The sequence below is a fragment of the Eucalyptus grandis genome, chromosome 7, assembly GCF_016545825.1.
Source record: "Eucalyptus grandis isolate ANBG69807.140 chromosome 7, ASM1654582v1, whole genome shotgun sequence".
Lineage (NCBI taxonomy): Eukaryota > Viridiplantae > Streptophyta > Magnoliopsida > Myrtales > Myrtaceae > Eucalyptus > Eucalyptus grandis.
The window spans coordinates 53,173,874-53,196,929 of NC_052618.1; the positions used below are offsets into that span (position 1 = coordinate 53,173,874).

General features: G+C 39.6%; 1 protein-coding gene across 1 annotated transcript; it reads right to left on the bottom strand.

Moving 5' to 3' along the window:
- Positions 1–773: 773 nt before the first annotated feature.
- Positions 774–3,756, bottom strand: LOC104454228 (phenylalanine ammonia-lyase). The gene is given in 4 exon segments (XM_010069016.3): positions 774–1,286; positions 1,289–2,649; positions 3,231–3,543; positions 3,546–3,756. Coding segments are annotated over 4 exon segments (2,139 nt in total). The 5' UTR covers positions 3,625–3,756; the 3' UTR covers positions 774–900.
- Between the last annotated feature and the right edge of the window lie 19,300 nt (positions 3,757–23,056).

Genomic DNA, 23,056 nt, shown 5'->3' on the forward strand with positions numbered 1-23,056 from the left:
TTTTGCTAGCTAGGTTACCATTTTTGGCAGAAACCTCCACATGGATTAGGCCAAGTGCATTGAGGAAAATCCAAATTTGTGATATTTGTGTGGGAACGGTGTCTCATAATTGCCGATCATAGAGCTATCCTACTCTCGAGGTAACCACTCAATTGGGAATATACGTCCCATCCCAAAAGATTTATTGCTTTTTCAGGCCAACCCACAAAGAAATTCATGCTCGATAGATCAACCTCTTCCAAAAGTCATGCCAAAGTGGTTGGTCGGACATCATTGTGGGCCTAAGCAAAGATGAGTAGTCTTTAACTTTTCTATACATGGGGAGCCCTGAAATGATATACATTCATTTAATTAAAGTAATGTGACAGACTAAATCAATCACGATGCATATATTGTATGAATGTGTTTTCACGTTATATTAATGTGTTCCTTTTCATAAACTTAGATATAATATTGACTCTTAATACGCAACCCACTTGATCGAGTAGGATAAGTCCACACAAATTCCTAATGAGGGTAGCTCCCTTTAAGAAATACATGTTCATTCCAATTCTACATTTGGTAGGGTCAAGTTAGGAGATACAATAAGATGTACCCGATAACAATTAGCTCACAACGCAGAGCAAATGTCGCGATCCTTTATAAGAATGAAGAATGTAACGAAATGTATGTTGTATAATATTTTCCTTCACGTGTTTCAACATTGTTGTTACACTGACGAAGTTCCAAGTACAAATAGACATCGTGGTGGGGGGGTTTGAATAAGAAAGAACTGAACAAAAGACATAAGAGACATTACAATTTTAACCGCAGTTTCTCGACCATGAAAAACTCTCTAAGTACATACCAAGAATAGGGCAAATCAAATTATGAGGCAGTCTTCAGGATTTGGAAAAGTTCCTAACAGATGGGAAGCGGAGCACCATCCCAGTCCCGCAAGCACTCCAGCAAAGGATCGATCAGCTTGCCCTCGCACATGGCGGAGAACACCAGATCAAAGTCCTCGCCCGGTGAGCCGACCTTCTCCCCCGTGAGCAAACCGGTCCCGAGCTCTTCCCTTACGAACCTGTACAATGGGTACGACCTGCACCCCCTGATCTTGTTAGCGATCGCCAAGTTCCCGCTCTCGAACTGAGCTCTCGCGTTCTCAACCTCCTTCGGGAGGAGTGCCTTGAGCTGCTCCTCGAAAGCCCCAATCTTCTGGAAGATGGAGGTGCTGGGGTTCTTCTCCCGGTCGACGTCGTCCAGCGCATGGTCCACGAGGACCTGCCTCAGCGTCTGCATCAGGGGTACGCGGCGCTGCAGGGGTCATCAATGTAGGCGAAGACGTGCTCCCGGTCGACCACCTTGATCAGGTCTTTCTCGCTGAACCGCGACGGGTGGAGCTCGCCGTTGGACCCGACGTAGAGGACCTTCTTGGCCACTTGGTTCACCATGTTCTTGACCACGCTCTTGAGGTTCTCTTCCAGGTGCCTCAGGTCGATGGCCTGGCACAGGGCGACCAGGAAGGTGGAGGACATGAGCTTCAGCACGTCGACGGCCTCTGCAGTCTTCCTCGACGAGATCAGGCCCAAGGAGTTCACGTCCTGGTTGTGTTGCTCCGCGCTCTCGACATGGTTGGTCACAGGGTTGGCAAGGAACTGCAGCTCCGAGCAGTATGAGGCCATGGCGATCTCGGCTCCCTTGAAGCCATAATCCAGGCTCGGGTTCCGTCCCCCAGACAGGTTAGAGGGCAGCCCGTTGTTGTAGAAGTCGTTAACGAGCTCGGAGAACTGTGCGAACATGAGCTTGCCGATGGAGGCGATGGCAAGACGGGTGTTATCCATGGAAACGCCAATCGGGGTCCCCTGGAAGTTCCCTCCATGGAGAGCCTTGTTCCTGGAGACATCGATCAGCGGGTTGTCGTTGACAGAATTGATCTCCCTCTCGATCATTTTGGTGGCGGCCCTGATCACTTCGATCTGGGGGCCGAGCCACTGCGGGGACGTGCGGAGCGCATATCGGTCCTGCTTCGGCTTCTGGAGAGGGTCGATCTCGTGGAGCTTTTGAGCGTCCTTCACGTAGGAGCTCCCATCCAAGATGTGCTCCATTATAGCTGCAGCTTCAATTTGTCCGGGATGGTGCTTGAGCTTGTGGGTCAAGTGGTCAGTGAACTCCGGCTTCCCTTGCATCACCTCGGCGAAGATCGCCGACAGAACCTCTGAGAGGACGGCCTGGATGTTCGCCTCGAACAGGACAATGGAAGCGAGCCCAGACCCGACTGCCGTGCCATTCACGATCGCGAGGCCCTCTTTGGGCTGCAGGTCAAAGAACCCGTGCTTGATCCCGGCAAGGCGGAAGGCCTCGACGGCGTTCAGGGACTCGCCATTTGGCCCGACCGCCTTCGAGTTGGGCCTGCCCGTCAGAAGCCCGGCGATGTAGGACAAGGGGACCAGGTCGCCTGAGGCCGTGACGGTACCCCTGAGAGGCAGGCACGGGGTGATGTTGCGGTTGAGGAGCTTGGCCATGGTCTCCAGGATCTCAAAACGGATGCCTGAGTAGCCCTGGAGGAGGGTGTTGATCCTCACGAGCATCGCGGCCCGGGTCGCTGAGTGGGGCAGCACGTGGCACGGCTCGGTCCCGTTGCCGAATATGCCGGCGTTCAAGAACCTGGCTCAATCGGAAAATTTCGTCAGCCACATATTATTAATTATAGCAAAGGAAATGTGAATATTGATTTAGACACTTATTTAATTATAGCAAAGGTAAGTCTCATTAATTGAAAAAATGAGAAATTAGGTATTCAAAAAGTAATTATTACGGGTCGTCTTCGAAATTAATTAATCTTCTCCCATATTATTTTTGGTTACCTAATATTTAAAAAATATAGAGAAATTGATTTTGGCCTTTGGATTGATACTCGCACGTTTGGGTATATATCTTTTATGGAAAGGAAGCTTAGCCAGCACTTGGCAGCCCTTCACGGGGGACCATTTATACCACAGATGACAAGTGTTAATTTTAAATTAAAATAAAGGATTTTACTTGATTTTTTTTTTAAATATGCACTTCTTGATAATTACAATTCCCGAATAACGTATTATCGCACCCATCTCCTAAAATCAGCATTTTTTTTTTTCATTATCGATTGCTTGACAAGTATTTTCGATATATCTGCAAATATTTGTTAATAAAAACAACCGAATGAGAATTTAAAGAAATATATCGAAGTAGCACTTTTCTTTTTTTACCTTATGAGCTCCGTCTGCAGAGCACCACCTTGCTTGGTCCGCCTATGCGAGGTGGCGCCGAAGCCGGTGGTGACCCCGTAGCTGTCCGTGCCGTTTCTCATGCTCTCCATCACCCAGTCGCTGCTGGCCTTGACTGCCGCCCGGGCCGCCTCCGACAGCTCGACCGCCGCGCCGGCCTCCCGCCCCGCAATGGCCGCCACCTGTGCGATGGTCAGCGTCTCACCACCGAGGCGGACCACAGGCCGCCGGGACTCCTCGACCATCCTTTTCACCTCATCGAGGTGGCTCCCCGTGAGGGCCGCGGCAGCCGCGCCCAGTTGAGTGGGTCACCGCCTGCCCCCGCGCAGAGCCCGAGGGAGCCCTCGCCGTTGCACGCTGCCGTGTCCATGTCCATCTTCGCGCTCGTGTGAATGCGAACGTCTAGAGCGGCCGAGAGCCCGAGAAGAGGAGTCGAAATCGAGCGAGGAGCGAGCGAGCGAACGCGAGAGAGAGGAAGAGCGCGGTGGCGTTTTTTGTGTGTGTTTGCTCTGAAGGAAATTCACATGCGCTAAAGAAGCTAGTGAATTTCCTGAGTCTGTTCACCTACAAATCGGACGTTTAAATAGAGGAGAGGCCCGCCCGCCATTGAGTGTCGAGTAGGTTAGGCCGACGGGTTAGTCGACGGGTCAAAGATGGTTTCCGAATTGAAATTCCCGACCGGGTGGAGATTTTGAATAGGGAAATCATAGGAGGGAGTGAACCGGTGTTTGGTGTCGTTTAAGTGATGACTAGGCACATTGACCCTGTTCCACCAGGCACTAACAAGAAATGGCCTCCCCAGTTGGGGAACAATGAGGATGGCTCTCGGGTTACGTCACGGGAAGGAAGACCTCGGAAATGCATCATTGGAGGAATCTAATAAGTAATATCAAGACAAATTCTTTTAATGACGATGTTTAAGGAAAAAAAAAGATAAGAGTGATCGATTTCTTTTAGGCTTATTTCGTTTCATTTCGAAATTTCTTTTGCTCAATATTTATGTCTTTTCTGGTAAAATGTTTAGTTCCCAATTTGGCAATTTACTTTAATCTTTGAAAGGAAAATGATTTTAAGGGCACAGACCAAAAATTGATTTAATAAAATAAAAATAAAAATCCATGAAATTGTGACCCCTAGAAATTAGCACTAAATTACTTTTTCTGCTCAAATGACTTGTGCTCTTCTCAGTATTTTTGAAGTACAAGTGGGATTATAAAATGGTCTTATTTGACTCCATGGTATTGACTCGCTTTTGCATGAGCCCCCGTCGTGCGGTCACCAACCCCACTATTTGACTATTGTGCTCCCAAATTCATTGAAACAATCCATCTCACATCATTTTGCGAACGAACTGGTCATATCCTCTGATTTTTAATATTTGTCCACAATCATCCTGCGCATTTTACTCGTACCCATTCCATTTTTGACATATTCTTTCGACAATTCTTAAGAAATGTGCGGTCCGATAACATATACCAATGGAAATTATTATCGTGTTTGTGTCCATTCTAGGTCGGTCGGGTTCAGGACTCCGTCGAGGCGGCATGGCGAGTCCGTGAGTCCGGGGCGCCAAGTCTTTTCGGAAACTAGTGGAGCTTGCAATAAATAAAACACTCCGTCTTTGCAAAAATTAAGAAATGGGTTCCGACAATGTCATTCGGGAGAGAGCACGATGTTACTCCTACCAACCAAACCAATGCACCAACCAATGCGGGTCCTCCCACTGAGCAGAGGAACGGATAAGTCACAAAGCGGGTCCCAAAGACATTTTTTGATGAACAATTCAATAAAAAGAAAATAAGTAAAGTTTCTACGCACCAACTTCTTTCTTAATATGTACAGTTGATACTCTCGAAATAGAATATTTTCTTATTAAATTTGCTTATAAGTGCGCCGGGTACTTTTTAACATAAGTCATAATGAAAGTCTTGGACACCATTTTATATGTGTAATTCAATTTTGAGGCACTAATTGTGTAGAATGCAAAGACAATCGAAGCATTGAAAGTATTTGCAACTTGATCACCATTGACTATACTTTTGATATCTCGATAATTTATTAACCTTGCATGTCTGGACCTTTTAGAACACTTAATAATTAACAAATTGTTTATATTTCGCATGATGCTCGATGTTAGCAAGGGACAAGCGTGCCAAAGAATTTATGTTTTTCACTAGTAAGCTAAATTTATTATCCAAGTGATGTAATTTATTAATAAGACGACCTTGTTTATTTGCAAATAATTAAAAGAAAAATCTATTCCCTTTTTTTCCATCGGAATTTAAAATACTTAGATTCCAAAAAAAAAATCATAGATATAATGTGAAAGTCTCAAACGCTTCAGATTAAAAAAAAAAAAAAAAAAAAACCCCAACATTTGTGGACCGTAAAATTTTAATTGAATAAAAATTAAAATTCAATCCAATGACAAAATTCGGTGCAAACTATAAATCTCGATATAGTGCCATGCTTATCCAAATTGCTTAACAAGTGCATCGGGTACTTTTTAACGTAAGTCATAATGAAAGTCATGGACATTTGTTTTATATGTGTAATTCATTTTTGAGATACTAATTGTGTAGAATGTTGGAAGATATACAATCTTGTGCAATATTCTTTAGGATTAAGATTGATATGCCAGATCACTTAATATCAATATAATATTGGAATTGATTTTGTAATACTCTTTATTTCCTTTTTCTTGTACATGCCTAGTGCTATAATCGTAGAGTATTGTACACTATTTGATATATAGAATAGAATATACAAAAAAATTCCTACATTTTTCCTTGTTCTTCCTTGTTTTCTTTCACAGTATCAGAGCAGGCTTCACTTCTTATTCAGTTTCAGCTTCCGCACCTCTCCTCTTTGATTGCCTGCCAGTATCTTTGAAGAACACGCTAACTTGCAAAACAACATTAGCACTCCGACGTAGGAATCAATTTCTGAGGAAAAAGAGCAAGTTAAGAAAAGGAACATCTTACCGTCACCATGGCAGAAGATCAATCACCATCTACTGGAAAGCATATCACAGAAGAAGAAACTCAAAACTCTACTGTGAACTTACCTATTGAAGCTATCGGATTCCAAGTCCAGCCAAATGCAGGTTTTTTTCCATGGCAGCCCGGTCTTGGGCAAGCCATTCCAAGCCAATCCACATCAGGTCAGGCCATGGCAGGTCAACCATACCAGTGGGTACCCGTTCTTGTTCAACCCAGCCCATGGTATTACGGGCCAAGCCCAAGTACTCCATGGCCTAGAATTCAAATTTCCAAAGACAATGTCCAGCCCAATAATGGCTCACCAACCATAGATGGGGCAAGCGCAGATACTGGGTCTAGATTTCAAGATGCAGTATTATCTAGTGGGTCGCTTAACCCAGGTATGGGTTCAAATACCTACCCGACAATAAGACCCAGATTCTTGCTGTACCCTCTCTCAGTCGTTTCCAGTTGGCCAGAACTCAGTTATCCATTGTACGTATCTACCGCCGATGGACCGGAGAGACAACTCATCAGTCAACAACTAAGGGGATCTAAGAACTACTCAATCTGGACTCAAGAATTAAGTCGAGCCCTTGTTACCAAAGATAAAGAGGGATTTATTGATGGATCTATTCCAATTCCGACAGACGAGAGGATGGCAAGACAATGGAAGAAGTGTAATCAACTAGTAAGAACGTGGATAGGGGGACTGCATCAGTCTAGAAATTGCAACTGGACTTCCTCCCATAGAAGATTCGAAAAGGATGTGAGACAATATACGGGAAATGTATGGAAACTTGGACTGTGCAAAAAAAATTTCCTTGACCCAAGCACTTTCCGAACTGAAACGGGGGAATATGAGCATCACAACAGTTTTTAATAAGTTATCAGCTCTTTGGAACGAGCTGGAGGCAGCAAAGGAGAAACTCAAAGGGATGCTGCCCTTGGCTGCTCGCGGTGAGAAGGGAGACCAAAACTAGAAGACTCCAGAACAGGGCATGCGGCCAGAAGAGCTAGGATTTGGGATAGCTTCATATGCTTTTAAAGTGTCTAAAATTGACAATGTAGATCATGAGGTGCGATCGGACGACTGGAAAGGGCCCAATTCCTCATCAGGATCGGATGGTGGGCACACAACTATTTTTAAAGGATCCAACAGTCCACATTTTTCCACGAGTTCAAAGGCATATGGGCCAAATATAAAAGGGAAAAATAAGTTGTTTTGTGAATACTGCACGCAACCCCACCACACCATTAATAATTATTGGAAATTGCACGACAAGCTCAGTGAAAAAGGAAAATGGGGGAAGGAATCTTTGGTAGCAACTTATCAGACCTCAGGTTCAAATAATGATCAGCCTATCGCTCAAGGGCAGTATCAACTGCTTATGCAGGCATTGCAAAAAATGGACATTTCCAACAAAGGAAGTAGCTTCTCAGGTATTTCTCATTGCCTGATAAACTCTATTTCCCAAAATTCTTGGTTAATCGACTTAGGGGCTAGTGATCATATTGTTTGTGATAAGGGCTTCTTTTCCGTTATTCATGAAATTTTAAGTATTCATGTTTCTGTAAGATTGCCAAATGGAAGCATTACCTATGTGACCACTACAGGAATTGTCAACCTTAGCCCTCAAATAACACTAAGAAATGTCATCTATGTTCCAGATTTCCAGTTCAATCTGATTTCTGTGTCTAGAGCCTGCAAGGAAAACTCTTGTCGTAGTTTCTTCAATGCTGATATATGTTTCTTTCGGGCCCTTTCGATTGGGAAACTGATAAGCTTGGGTAATCTTTCTAACAAACTATTTTTCTAGACTAGCATTTCAAGAACTTTAGATATATCTCAAGTTTCCTTCAATAAACAATCATTGTGTAATGTCACTACCAATGATAAAAAAAAATTTCCTTTTGCATTCTAGAATGGGCCACAGTGCTTTATTTCCTTACTCTCAGTGTCATATCTGCCCACTTGCAAAACAATCACGTGCACCCTTTCCAGTTAGCATGAGTCGTCCACTAGTGCTTTCTCGCTAATTCATGTTGATGTATGGGGACCGTATCATACACCTAATCATGATGGATCAAGATATTTTCTTGCTATTGTTGACGACCATTCTCGAGCAACATAAATCTTCCTCATGCAAACTAAGGGTCAGGTTCTATCTCACTTAAAGGCATTTATCTCTTTATCAAAGACCCAATTTGGAAAATCTGTCCAGTGGATTAAGACAGAAAATGGAAGAGAATTTTTTAACCATGAATGCGCATCATTATTTTCATCCTATGGCATCTTGCATGAAAGTTCGTGCATGTACACTCCACAACAAAATGGAGTAGTGGAAAGAAAGCATCGACATATTCTGGAAGTGGCACGTGCCTTGAAGTTTCAGGTCTCTATTCCAAATAATTTTTGGGGAGATTGCATGATCACGATAGTGTACTTAATTAATTAGATGCCAACGAAGGTGTTTAACGGTCGAAGCCCTTTCGAAGTCCTTTTTCGAAAGAAGCCAAAAATGGATCACCTAAGAATTTTTGGGTGTTTATGCTACGTCACTGTGACAAGCCCTCTGGACAAAATGAGTCTCCGTGCCCAACCGTGCATATTCATGGGATATCCAAATCTTCATAAGGGGTATCGTGTGTTTCAACCCTCTACATGAGAATTCCTCATAAGTAGAGATGTAGTCTTCCATGAGGACATGTTTCCATTTGCTGAAGATCAACCCTCAAAGGAAAACGATCTCAATCCTTCTTGAGCTATTTTCCCTGAAGACGATATATCGAAGGATCCTAATTATGTTGTGATAGGAAATCCAGGAATCTTCAACAGTGCTTCCACAAGCAATCGGGCTACTGCTAAGGACATTTCTCCAAGTTCTGAGGAAGCAACTACTGAAGAAGCTCCAGATCTCATGATGGCACCACCTATGGAAGAGCCTCTACCATCATGTCCAGATCCTCCTCAACGTTCAGGGCGCATCAAATGCCCACCAACCTGGACTAAGGATTATATTTGTACCACACACAACTCACCAGGTATTCATTATTCCATCTCGTCCTATATCTCTTTCAATCAATTGTCTTCGGAACATAGACAATGTATTAGTCGCATATCTGAAGAAAGGGAAACGGCTAGTTATGATCAAGCATTCGTGGATCCACGCTGGCAAAAGGCCATGGCAGCAGAATTGCAAGCATTAAATGACAACCATACATGGGATCTTGTGACTTTACCTATTGATCGTAAGGCAATAGGATGCAAATGGGTTTACAAGATATAGTTTCGAGCAGATGGATCGATTGAACGATATAAAGCTCGATTGGTGGCCAAAGGGTTTACACAGTGAGAATGATTCGACTATCATGAGACCTTCTCTCTAGTGGCCAAAGACGTCACGGTTCGCTCCTTCCTATCGGTTATAGCTTCCCAAGATTGGTCATTACACCAAATGGATGTCCACAATGCATTTCTCCATGGTGATTTGGATGAAGAAATTTATATGGAACTTCCTTAGGGTTTACAAAGACAGGGGGAGAACAAAGTATGTCATCTTCGCAAATCTCTTTATGGTCTCAAACAAGCATCCATGCAATGGTATGCCAAGTTCGCGAATGCTCTCACAGCAGCAGGTTTCAAACAGTCCAAATATGACTACACTCTTTTTGACATGGACAAAAAGTACGTCATCCATATTTTTAATGATATACGTTGATGATATACTTATTATGGGTAACGATGCAATTGCCATAAAGAGCTTCAAGGAATACCTGCATTCGACATTTCACATAAAGGACTTGGGATCACCCAAATATTCTCTGGGAATAGAAATTGCTTGATCTAATCAAGCGATTTCCCTCAATCAACAAAAATTCGTGCTAGAGATCATATCAGATGCAGGTTTATCAAGAAGCAAACCGGTAGCTGTTCCAATCGAACAAAATGTCAAGTTAACTACGGTGAACCATGATGAAAGAAATCTCCAAGATGATCCTGTTCTCAGAGACCCGTCAGGTTATCAAAGGCTGGTAGGAAAGCTCATATATTTGACCATGACTAGACCAAATATATGTTATGCTGTGCAAACACTCAGTCAGTTTATGCATAAGCCAAAGTAGTCACACATGAATGCCGCTCTAAAGGTTGTTAAGTATTTGAAGAAATGTCCAAGACTTGGAATTCTTCTTTCAAAAAGATGCAACACGGAGATGACAGCTTATTGTGACGTTGATTACGCAACTTGTCCGATGAGCAAGAGATCAATTACAGGATTCTGTATCATGCTGGGAAAATCTTTACTTTCTTGGAAGACGAAGAAGCAACCAACCGTGTCTTTATCTTCAGCAGAGGCTGAATATCAAGCTATGGCGAAGACCACTTGTGAAATAGTGTGGCTGCGAGGCTTGCTTTAGGACCTTGGGGTGCAAACAAAGGGACCCACCATGTTGTTTTGTGACAACAACACAGCACTTAAACTTGCGTCCAATCCTATAGTGCACGAAAGAACAAAGCACATAGAAGTGGACTATCACTTCACTCGAGACAAGATTCAAGATGGGGTAATCAAAACAAGAGGAATTGGGATTATAGAACAGACTGCAAATGTTTTCACCAAACCCCTATGTCAGAGACAACACGCATATCTACTAAGCAAGCTAAGTGTCTTGGATATCTACAAGCCACCAGCTTGAGGGGGAGTATTGGAAGATATGCGATCCTGTGCAATATTCTTTAGGATTTGGATTGATATGCTAGATCAATTATCTATCTAATATCAGAATTGATTTTGTAATATTCTTTATTTTCTTTTTCTTGTACATGCCTAGTGTTATAATTGTAGAGCATTGTACACTATTTGATATACATAATAGAATATACAAAAAAATTCCTACGTTTTCCTTGTTCTTCCTTGCTTTCTTTCATAGAACACAAAGACAGTCAAAGCATTGAAGACATTTGCCTCTTCATCACAATTGACTATACTTTCAATATCTCGGTAATTTATTAACCTCGTAGGTATTGACCCTTTAGAACACTTAATAATTAATAAATTGCTTATATTTCGCATGACACTAAACACTTCAATGATAGCAAGACACGAGCGTGCTGAAGAATTTCTATTTTTCACTTGTAAACTAAATTTATTATCTCGGTGACGTAATAAGATGAGCTTGCTTGTTTGCAAATAATTAAAAAAAAATGTATTCCTTTTGTTTTTCCACCGTAACTTAAAATACTTGGATTCCAAAAAAATCACAGATAGAATGTCAAAGTCTCGAACGCTTCGGATTACAAAAATGCAACATTTGTGGACCGTAAAATTTAAATCGAATAAAAATTAAAATTCAATCCAATCACAAAATTCAGTGCAAACTATAAATCTCGATGTAGTGCCATGCGTGATAATTTCAACTCAAATGGAAGAGTATATGAGGACCTTTTTGTCTTCACATATATTGAAGAAAGATTTTACAATGGGATTCCTTTTTCTATTTTGACTTTTCCCCAAGAAAGAAACTGCATTCACATATTATTTTTTTCCTTATTCCATGACCATGTGGGATGTTAGCAACATAGGACATACCAAATAAAATGTCAAATGAAAATTTGATTCCTAAGCTAAATTCCGTTATGGAATCGCTGTTTCGATGAGTTTCTGGTAAAGACAAAACTACCTTGTTTTGGGAATAGGTCGTGAAGCCATATAAAAATTAAATATGCCCAAATTGATTATTAAATGAATTTAGGAATGACCATATTTTTGAAATTGTTGACCGTATTAAACCGAAAAGTCATGTTCCAAAAATCCTATGTTAAGTTGTTGACCCAAAAAGAGTATTTCCCAAGTCATGTCCTTCTTCGTTACTCCCCGAAAATGAAAAGATATTCAAAAATTTGGGTAATGGTGTAACTATAATACTTGACTAAGTTATAAAACTATAAGTTCCAATGCCGTTTTTATCTATTTGCATGAAAAGATCCACTTCATTTCGAAAATCAAGTGCGAGTCAGGTCTGTGCTCACAAGGAAACTTTCAAAGAACTCAGCCCCGAATTCTGAGACGAAGTAAATTAAATTAAGTGAGATTAGCTGGGGATTAATAAATCCCATCCATCCGATCCAAAGACTGGATATAATTACCCTTTTGTCTCACCACTTTTGATCAAATCGCCAGTCTCTGTCATCTTAGGGAGACGGTAGCTAGCTTTTCAATTCAGATGCGGTCAGACCACATTATAAATGCGGACATAGGCCAAAGAATTTATTAAAGTCGTGCCTACCAATTACCACCAACCCCGGAGAAAATAAAGGAAAATCGAGGGAAGAAAAGAAAAAGAAGACAAGGGAGAAAACAAAGGGTCGCCACCTACCACCTAAATCGCAGTTCCTTCAAGTTGGTGAAGCCAGTAAGAAATTTACATCCGACATAAAAAGGGTGACGCAAATATTCAATCGGGTCCTATGAACAGATAGCAGTAATTGGGCGCGAATGTTTTCCTGAGTTTTATTAATTAATGTGTGTTTCGGTAGCTGGAGTTGACCGGCGTGCAGCTAATCACCAAGACTTGATCAAACCATGGCCAAACCGATACATAATTCGTGGATTCAGTAAGAAATTTACATCCGACATAAAAAGGGTGATGCAAATATTCGATCGGGTCCTATGAACAGATAGCAATAATTGGGCGCTAATGTTTTCCTGAGTTTTATTAATTAATGTGTGTTTTTGGTAGCTGGAGTCGACCGGCGTGCAGCTAATCACCAAGACTTGATCAAACCATGGCCAAACCGATACATAATTCGTGAATTCAGCCAGCAATTGTGTTAGGGGTTAGCTTATCCTCTTGAGATGGCCGTCGGGAGCATGAGCCTATAATGTTACTGTGGACCTTCGCTATTTGAGTCGGGATGACTAGCTCTTATAGTAGAGATCAACTGAGAGCCCAAGAAGTCTTGTGTGTTTTGTCTGAAAAAGATCAACGGAAAAAGATGTGATTGCGTAACGTCTTCGTCACATGTCACGCAGAAAACATATATTGGATGAGTTAGGAAGTCTTCGTCACATGTCATGCAAAAACATATATTGGATGAGTTAGGAAAGATACATAAAAGGTGGAAAAAAGTAATACAAGTTGGTAACTTTAACGGGAAATTTGGAGGATTAAATAAAAATAAATGTTGGTAAATAATTCGCAGAGAGTTGGTAGACCAAAACTTAAAAACTTAATTTGACAAATTAGTAAATCACACTAATTTAAGTTATCAATTTCATAAAATAAAAAAATAAAAATATTAGTGAATTCAAAGCATTAGCAAGATATACAAATAAAAATAGATAAGTTTGTACAAATTTTGTAAATTTGCAAACTCTAAATAAGTTGGCAATTTCATAAAGTTGTTGGTAAATTTACCAACACCTTACTTGAAAAAAAAAATCGATGACCATTGTTTTCACCAGCGAACGATTTTTAAATTTGCCACTATGATAGAAAGATTTCGTAGAATTGAACACAAGACAATAGATTTTTGTGTTCCTAAAAGGTGCATCTTAAACTATTAATCAATTTAATGATGTATATAACTTCGTTATAAATCCGGTAGCTAAGTTACGTGAGATATACTTTTAACACTCCAACTTCGATGTCCTATTAGAATTTTCAATATGTAGATACAAGATACCAAGTGGAGGAGGCATCTAATCCCAACTCCCAACTCCTTCTGTGCATTTCATAGTCTTTACTTAGAAAGGCTAAAAGCTAATCACTACTTTAACCAACTAAAACAAGAACCTCGAAATTCTTAAGTGTATCTTATATATATATGTATGTATGTATTTGTGTGTATGGACGAGGTTTTGGTTTTTTTTTTTTCAAGATTAAATTTATTATTGAATTCTTCAACCTGGGTTTATTTAGATCGACCATTATTCTGGAGCTAACCTATAAACAAGGGAAGTTTTTCTAGACTTTTGACTAATATGCACGTGTACATGCAAGTATTATCAACGAGTTCCTAATGTTGGGAATTTAATTGTGAATTTATTTTGTCCCTCAACAAGTTGCAACCTTGGAAGAATCGAAAGGGTGTCTCATTTAAGTTGATGGTCAGGTGTATAAACCTACAATAATGTACCATCAGGCACTATTTGAGTTGAGATAACTAGCTCATTTAATGAAGATTAATCAAGAGCTCAAGAAGTCCTGCAATCAAGAGCTCAAGAAGTCCTGCATATTTTGTTTGAAAAAGATCGACGGAAGAAGATGTGATTGCGTATGATAACGTCGCATGTTGTGGATAAAATATGTATGGAGGAGTTAGGAAAGATAAAACGTCGTAAAAGATAATAAAAGATGGTAATTTAAAAAAAAAAATTGGTAAGTAACTCGAATGAGAGTCAGCATTCCAAGACTAGCCGATAATTTAATCGAAGAGAAGTTGTTATGTCACTTTAATTAGGTTAGTGATAATATTTGAAAAAAGAGTTGGTAAGTCACAAGAGTTGTAGGAAAAGCAAAGTTTAGAAACGTTAAGAAAAGTAGGCAAATCGAAAATTTAAACAACTAGAGTGTGGTAAGTAATTCAAATGAAAGTAGGCACTCAATACTATTTGATAATTTAATGGAAGAAAATTTAGTAAATCAAGCTAATTTTGATTGTAATTTTTTAATGAGTCTTATAAATTTAAAAAATAGCTCCAAGACAAACAAACTTGGTAACTTTTGTTGACAACTAAATTTTGGCGACCCAATCATTTATTTATTACATACAAAATTAGGGATTAATTTTTAACCCATAAACAAAAATATTAAACGAAATTGCATAACATATTGCTTTAGGAGCATTTATTATTATGATTGCATTTGCGTTGGACCAGGATGGATTTGATGGTTCGGAACCCATTATTTTCTGATGACCAAAAATTAACGAATTGGCGATTTGATATTTATTTTTGGTGATATGATAGAGGATTTTTGGTATTTTTATGCAATCTATTCATATATACTCGGAAATGGCAAGTGTGACAATGAGATAATACGAGCTCATCTTCACAAGATTTGGAATTCGAGAAAATCCTATTACAATCTTGAATCTTTAGCAATATGCAATAAAAATTGGTGGAGAATATTCAAAGAGATGAGGAAACTAAAAATATATATTGCATTCAGGAGGTTATAGGCAATCTTTGTGCCCGTTGACATGAAAAGGAAATAAAATATTCAGTCCCTCACCTATAAATTGGCTCGCATACGGACAAAAGAGGGAGGCCACACAATTCCATACATGGCCACCATTGGGAGAGAGCCATCATACAGAGGATTGCCCTGTCAGAGTATCAAGTCTTCAATGGAAGCTCCGGACAAATATAAATTCACGAAGAGATTTGAATATTGAGGGTCGAGGTACGCATTTAACTTGGTGGCTCACCAGTGATCCCTAAGCTCAAAGGCTGCCGTCCGGTCCGCTGTTGCGAGTTGCAAGTTGCCATCCCAATTTGGAAAACGTTATCCACGCGATATCGAGAGCTAGGTAAGATTCTTAATTGACTCGATTTTCTCATATTTTATTGCCTGATCCATGGGATTGCGATTTATTTTGAATATTTGTTCGTTATTGCCATATCCAAAAATCTTTTGAATTCTTATGAATTTGGAAATTTCCCTAATCTCACAATGTGCATACGATTGACAATATTGGTTAATCTGATCTCATGCGCGAGATATGATTCATCGACCTATTTCCAAAATTAAATGGACATGAATGTTATCTCGCCTAATTTGTTGTCGTGTTGTTCTTGGTGCCTTTATTTGATTGCTCCCGTAAAAGAAAAACCCCAAAATATATTTGAGTTAGATTAGGTTCATGTTAGAATATTACTCGTTTTAGGGTTATTTTGCATAGTTAAGGAAATTTATTTATTTCAATTTTTTTATAAAAAAAATTAAAAAAACATTAATTTAGGATGTTAGTTTTTTTCATTAATTTAAGTTGCACGTTTAATTATGTGACAATTTTAATTTCGAATTTCATTAAAAAAAAAAACTAGAATTAGGGCATTCTTTGCACGTCATTGCATATTAGGATAAGATTGCATGTTTAATTTTCTTTTATAATTAATTATAAGTTTAGATAATTTATCCTAGATAGGTTGCATTTTAGGTTAGGGATTACTTAGTTAAGATAACGTTCTAGTTTAAATTAGGATTTTGCATTAATCTTTTCCTATCACTAGATTAGGTCATTTAATAAATGACGCGTGACATATAGTTTGCATGTTAGGTTGCATGTTGCGTGTCATTTTAGTTAAAATAATTTTGTACGTCATTGCATTGCATTGCATTGCACATAACTTCTAGGCTTCATTTAAATAAAAGAAAATCTTGAAAAAAAAATTGAGTGATTGTGTGTTAATTAGAAATCATATCTAGAACTGTTGATGTGAATTCCAATCTAACATTGCAGATACTTTCGTTGTTATGAGGTAAGTCCCATAATTCATTTATTGCTTTATTTGAGTGTTAAATTGGTGGTTTGCACACCCGCATGATCACCTTACATGTTAAGGAAGTAAATTAAAATCAATTCAAGCCGCATGCAAAACATTTTTTTCAAAATAAAGGAGAAAGGTATCGAAAGGGCGTTAGAAAAATCTAGCGTAATAAAGTCCCCGAACTTACAATCTCGGTTCGCAGGAGTAAAGTAAATCTCATGTTATTTTATTTGGGTTTCCAATCGATCCACCAAAAAAATAGATTAATAGCAACTCCTAATTAAAAATCAATTGCATGTTAAGAACTTGAACCTAAGTCGCGAATTGGTATGTGTTTGGGAAAGCCCAAGCTAAGTTTAAGCTTAGTAATTCATTAACCAAACCCTAAGTAGTGCACCCGATATTAGGTTGCGACAACTTTAACAAGATAATTGGTAGATTAAAAAAAAAAAATCGTAAATAATTCAAGGATAGTTGGTAAATCAAAACTAAAAATTTTAATTTGACAAAATTTAGTAAATAATACTAATTTAGCTTATGAATTTTATAAAATAGTTAGCGAATTGAAAGCATTAGTAAAAGGGAAAATTTTAAAAAATGACCCGAAGTGCCCTTATTTTTTCCCCAAAGTAGATTTTGTTTCAAATAAAAGCCTGAAATGGCTTTGGTTGTTTCAAATAATGACCTAACTTTACTAGTCACCAAGGGTGCGTTTGGCTGCACCCTATTTCTGTTCCCGAACAGAAATTTCTGTTTTTTTGTTCTTGGGAACAAAAAAGGAACAGAAACGCGTTTGGGTGCGTTTCTGTTCCTTTTTTGTTCTTTTGTTCCCAGGAACAAAAAAGAAACAGAAACAAGAAACACAAAAAAGTTGTTTCTTGTTTCTGGAACAAAATCTAGAAACACTTCTCTTTTTTATTTTTTTTCTTTTCTTCTTCTTTTTCTTTCTTTTTTCTTTGGCCGGTCGCCAGCCTTGGCCATGGCCGGCGACCGGCCGACGAGGGCCGGCGGCCTCGCCCAGCCACGGCGAGGCTCGCCGGCCCCCCAGGAGGCCGAGCTCGGCCGTGGCCGGGCGAGGCCGAGCTCGCCCGGCCGGCGAGGCTCGGCCTTGCCCGGCCACCGCCAGGTCGGCGTCGCCAGTGGTGGCCCGGCGAGGCCGAGCCTCGCCGGCCGCCGGGCGAGCTCGGCCTTGCCGGATCTGGCGAGCTCGAGCTCGCCCGCCAAGGTGAGGCTCCGCCTCGCCCGCCAAAGAAGAAAAAAAAAAAAAAAAGGAAAAATAAATAAGAAAATATAAAAATTAAATAAAAATATTTAAAAATTAAAAGAAATAAAAATTATACAAATTTACCAAACGTGTTTCTATTCTTTTTATATTTCTGGAACAGATTTACCAAACGCATTTTTTGTTCAAAATTGTTCCTGGAACAAAACACTTTTTCTATTTCTATTCCCATAAACCATTTTTAAACGAAACGTTACCAAACGCACCCCAACCCACTAAATTTTCCAATTGGTTCGTCATTTGGCATTTTTCCTTTTTTTCCTTTATTTTATTTTTCTGGTTCTTCTTCTTCCTCTTCGCTGGTGGACTTGCGAAGAAGAAAAAAAAAAAGAAGGGAAAAATGACAAATGACGAAAATACCGTGATTACCGGAAAGTTATTTGAAATGGACATAGCCACTTCAAGTCCTTATTTGAAACAATCATAACCGCTTTAGATCCTCATTTGAAACAATATTCACTTCGAGCCCTTATTTGAGGAAAATATGGCATTTCGAGTCCCTTTTTGGAAATTTCCCTAAGTAAAATATGCAAATAAAAGAAGATCATTTGTACAAAATTTTAGGAATTTGCAAGCTCCAAATAAGTTGGTAATTTCTAAATTATGTTGTTTCACTCTTAAAAGAAGATAACTTTGTCTTTCCCTTTAATGGGTGGTGTTTCTACCCTTTTAAGTTAAATTATGTTGTTTCACTCTTAAATTCGGGATTTAAGAAGAGCATATGGGTATTTGGACATGCATAAGTAATTGTCGAAACATCCTTTTGCAGAATGTGCTTATTACATCAAGTGGATCTTGGAAGCTTGGTGGATTTGGTTTTGCCATTTCCTCATATCAGGCCACCGTGGATTTATCTAGTCTACAACTCTTTCATTATTCTGTGTGTGGATAACTCAATAAGATGATGAGTGAAGGAAACTGACTTTGTTTTCATCTCTCTATTCTTTGGGACATAACCGTTGCACATTCCTTTTCTTATTTTGATCTCACAATAGAGGTTGGTGAAAGTTACTTATCATTTTCCTTTATTCACAGTGATTTTACTCATCCTGACTTCAAGTTAGTGACTGATTGTGTTTTTGTAGTTTCTCCCTACTCGATTCTTGTTCTCTTGCTATCCCAACCATTCTTGATCTAGTACTTAGTGATGTTAAACTGTGGAAATAGACTGAAAATTCTCTTGTATGCAAGTCATGACAGTATTGTGTGGTACAATTCTCACATTTTGTTCAGCATGTTATTGCGGATATTAGTATGATGGCAGTTTGGTTACTTATGCCAGCTTTTGTAATGATCGTGCAGGAATATGATGTTGAGGGTTCTGTACTGTCTTTTGCAGCCATCACTCAATTGCACTGCTCCTAAAGTGGTCTGGTGCAAAACGGCTTCAGCTGGGTGTGCTTCTGATATATTTAGTTTTGGATGCTTGCTTACTACTTAATTGCTCGCAAGCCTTTGTTTGACTGCCATAACAATGTCAAAATGTTACTTTTCTTTCGAACGCTGGGCTTGTCCTTCCATCTCTATGTAACCCAAGTGTGTGGCCGTTTAGGTGGATTGGTGGACACACATATTTATATGGGATCTCTCTCCACATATGTTACTTACTACTAATGAGTTTTGCTTTTGGTGTGCTATACGCAGTACATGAATACCTTAACATACTTAGCAAACGAAGCTTCCTCAACCATTCCTCCTGAGTTAGTTCCCAACTTGCACAGAATGCTGTCAGCAAATGAATCTTTCAGGCCTACAACACTTGAATTTACAGGTCCTTACTTGATAACGTTTTGTGGATTGATTAGCGTATTAGCCAAAAAGGGAGATTTACAAGTTCGAAGAGACAATGTAATGGCTAATGAAGGTGTTGAAAATCATAATCGAATTTTCTGGTTATTTTGTTTTCAGTTTTTCCAGATTTTTCAGATCTTTTAGATTTAGATTTTTCAGATCTTCCAGATTTTATTTGTTAGTTTTTAGGAATTTGTTTACTACTTTTTAGGGTGCTGTAGCAACTATAAAAATGTTAGTGTCTCATGTAAATATTCATTCTCTGGAGAATAAAAAAACTTAGAGTAATTTCTCCTAAAATTCTTCATGGTATTAGAGCACGATCAGGACCATTCTCTTCTACCTTATTTATGAGAGTTTCCACCATGACAAAATACCCTAGAGCTGCCATGGCTAGCGAGGTTGAGAGTGAAACCTCAGACCCTAGAGCTCAGAACTCTCCTCACATTATCCAACCTATCAATGTATCTGAAGGTGGAACTCTTCTCATCACTAGTCATAAACTTACCGGTCACAACTTCAATCAATGGTCCCATTCTGTCATGATTTTCGTTTGCGGAAAAGGTAAAGAAGATTACCTAACTGGAGCTGCCATACAACCTGAGGAGACGAGCCCAAATTATCGAACATGGAAGGCGGAAAATAACATGGTGATGTGCTGGCTACTGAATTCAATGACAAATGAAACTGGGGAGAATTTCATGTACTACAAGACAGCAAAGGAGATTTGGGATGCTGTTCATGAAACTTATTCAAACAAGGATAACACCTCAGCCATATTTGTGGCATCCCAAAATTCAATGACAAGCCATAAGGTGTGTTAAAGTCTCTAATTAGGTGATAAAAATTTCTATGGCTTATGCTTTAGCCATTAGTCTTTTAATTAGATGATTTGTGCATATGATTGTGAAAATTTAAATTTGATAGATTAATAATTTATGCTTGGCCATGAACTTTATAAATTAAATTTCAATAAACAAAATGCCCCAAGACTTTGGCCAAGATGAAAATTGAAATTTAAAAATATTTATAAAAGAATTTCAAAAAAAAAAAGAAGAAGGAAAAAGTCAATTTTTGGGATGGGCCTTAGGCCCATTGGCCTAAGCTTTTAATGGGCCAAGCTAGTCGGCCCAATAGAAGCCCATGGAAAGGGGCTGTCGCCGGCCCATTTAGGCCCAAGGAGATGTGGCCGTCGGCCACAAAAGAAGGCCCAAGAAGAGGAGGCCCAAGCCCATCATGCAAGTGTTGTAACAAGTGGCACGAAGAAGGGCATGCATTGGCTAATTAGGAGGTAGCCTAATGATTACTAATGATGAGCTTTAGGGGTGATAAAAGGGAAGAGAGAGAACGGAGTGGCCGGTTGCTCCATTCAGCCAAGAGAGAGAGAGATTTCGAGAGAGAGAGAGAGAGGGAGATCGTGCGAGAGAGAGGAGAAGCCGAGGAGGGAGCCGCCGTGTGCCGCCGTGTTCGCCGCCCTACGCCGTCGACCGACCGGTCTAGAGGCAAGTGGGAGTCCTCTAGCTTCTCTTGCATGCTTGAATGTTGTTTGCATGTTAAATTTTTGGGTGTTTAAGTGAGAAAAACCGAGGTGTGGTTGGCTTATTCTTGAATCGCATGACTGTTCTTGCTCGGATCATGTGAGTCAGAATGTTGTTTGAGCTTGCATGTGTGTTTAGAGTCCGATTTTGGCTTTTATTTCTTCATAAAAGTTGTAGCTAACATCTTGAACTACAACATACTGAAATTTCGTGGAAAATGATGGATATTTGAGGGGTTAAAGTCTCGTCCTACGGAGACCTCAGATCTGGAGAGTTTTTACTGACCTCTTGCTGGATTCGTGATTGCATGTTGGTTTGTGATGAGAATCTCACTTCGATTTCTTCATGAAATTTGTAGGGGATATCTTAAAGTATAACATACTCAAATTTTAAGTGAAATTAACAATAATATCCTAGTAAATCAACTAGATCTTGAAGACGGTGATTCTGGTGATGTATTCAGAGACACCCGAGACTTCATGGACATAGATGATGACTATACTCTGGTTATTTGACTTAGATATCTTCATGAAACTTGTAGAGGACATCTTGATGTATAACATATCCAAATTTCAGAGAAAAAAAATAGAATAGGCAGGTTAAAGCTCAATATTTCGGAGAAGTATACACTGGATGATGCGGTAATGGATCCAGAAGCTTCGTGAGACTGTATAAAATAATCTAAAAATAATCTGGCTTGGAGTTCTTCATGAAAGTTGTACGAAAATGTCTTGGATATAACTCAGTAAAATTTCATAATTTTTAAGGCCATATGGATATTTTAATTGAATTTCTTCGAAAACCGTGCGTTCTGGTTTCATCCGAGAATCATAGGATGTTTTGTGAAAATGGTGAGATTGTGTAAAATTCAATTTGGCCATGAATTTTGCATGAAATTGTCATCCTATTGGTTTGTTTGATGATTGCTTGAATTTTTATAATTTTTGGGAATTTATAGATATTAAATTTAATATTTTTGAAAATGACAAAAGCTGAAATTTAAATAAATGAAAAAGGGCATGAAAAACGGATTATTTTATTGGCCATAAATTCCATTAAATTTATTAATAAATAATTATACATTGTTACATGTATGATAAGGTCTTGGTGTGTGCATGACATTGAATTGTGATGCATGTGTGAATCATATGCCAAGTATGACTTGTTTGATGTCACGCCATATGCCATGTTAAATTGAGATCAAAATAATGGTAAATGTGGATGATGATAAGTGAGGAGGTGGTTGTGGTGGAGGATAATACCCGGAATGTATAGAGATGCATTGCCGAATGGCCCTGGGAGATTCAGGATGCCCGAAACGTGGGGGTGCCGGAAGCCCTATCGGAGGTTTCTGCCCGAAGGGAATGCCTCGCGATGCCAGGATTGGGGTGCGGGATGCCCGGCCAGGGAGTGTAAATGCCGGAAGCCCTGTCGGAGGTTTCTGCCCTAAAGAAATGCCTTGTGATGCTAGTTGGGATACGAGATGCCCGGAATGTGGGGGGCCGGATGCCCGGTGGCCTGAGATGGCTGAATGCCGGAAGCCTCGGAGGTCTTTGCCCGAGGGGATGATGAAATTGATGATTCGAGGAATGGGTGATGTGGTGATCAAATTGAAAGCTAAAAGTGGAAATTAAACCATGGCATGATATGCATGATGATGATATGCATGATGATGAGGATGATAATGATGATATGTGATGTGAAATAATGATGATCACCC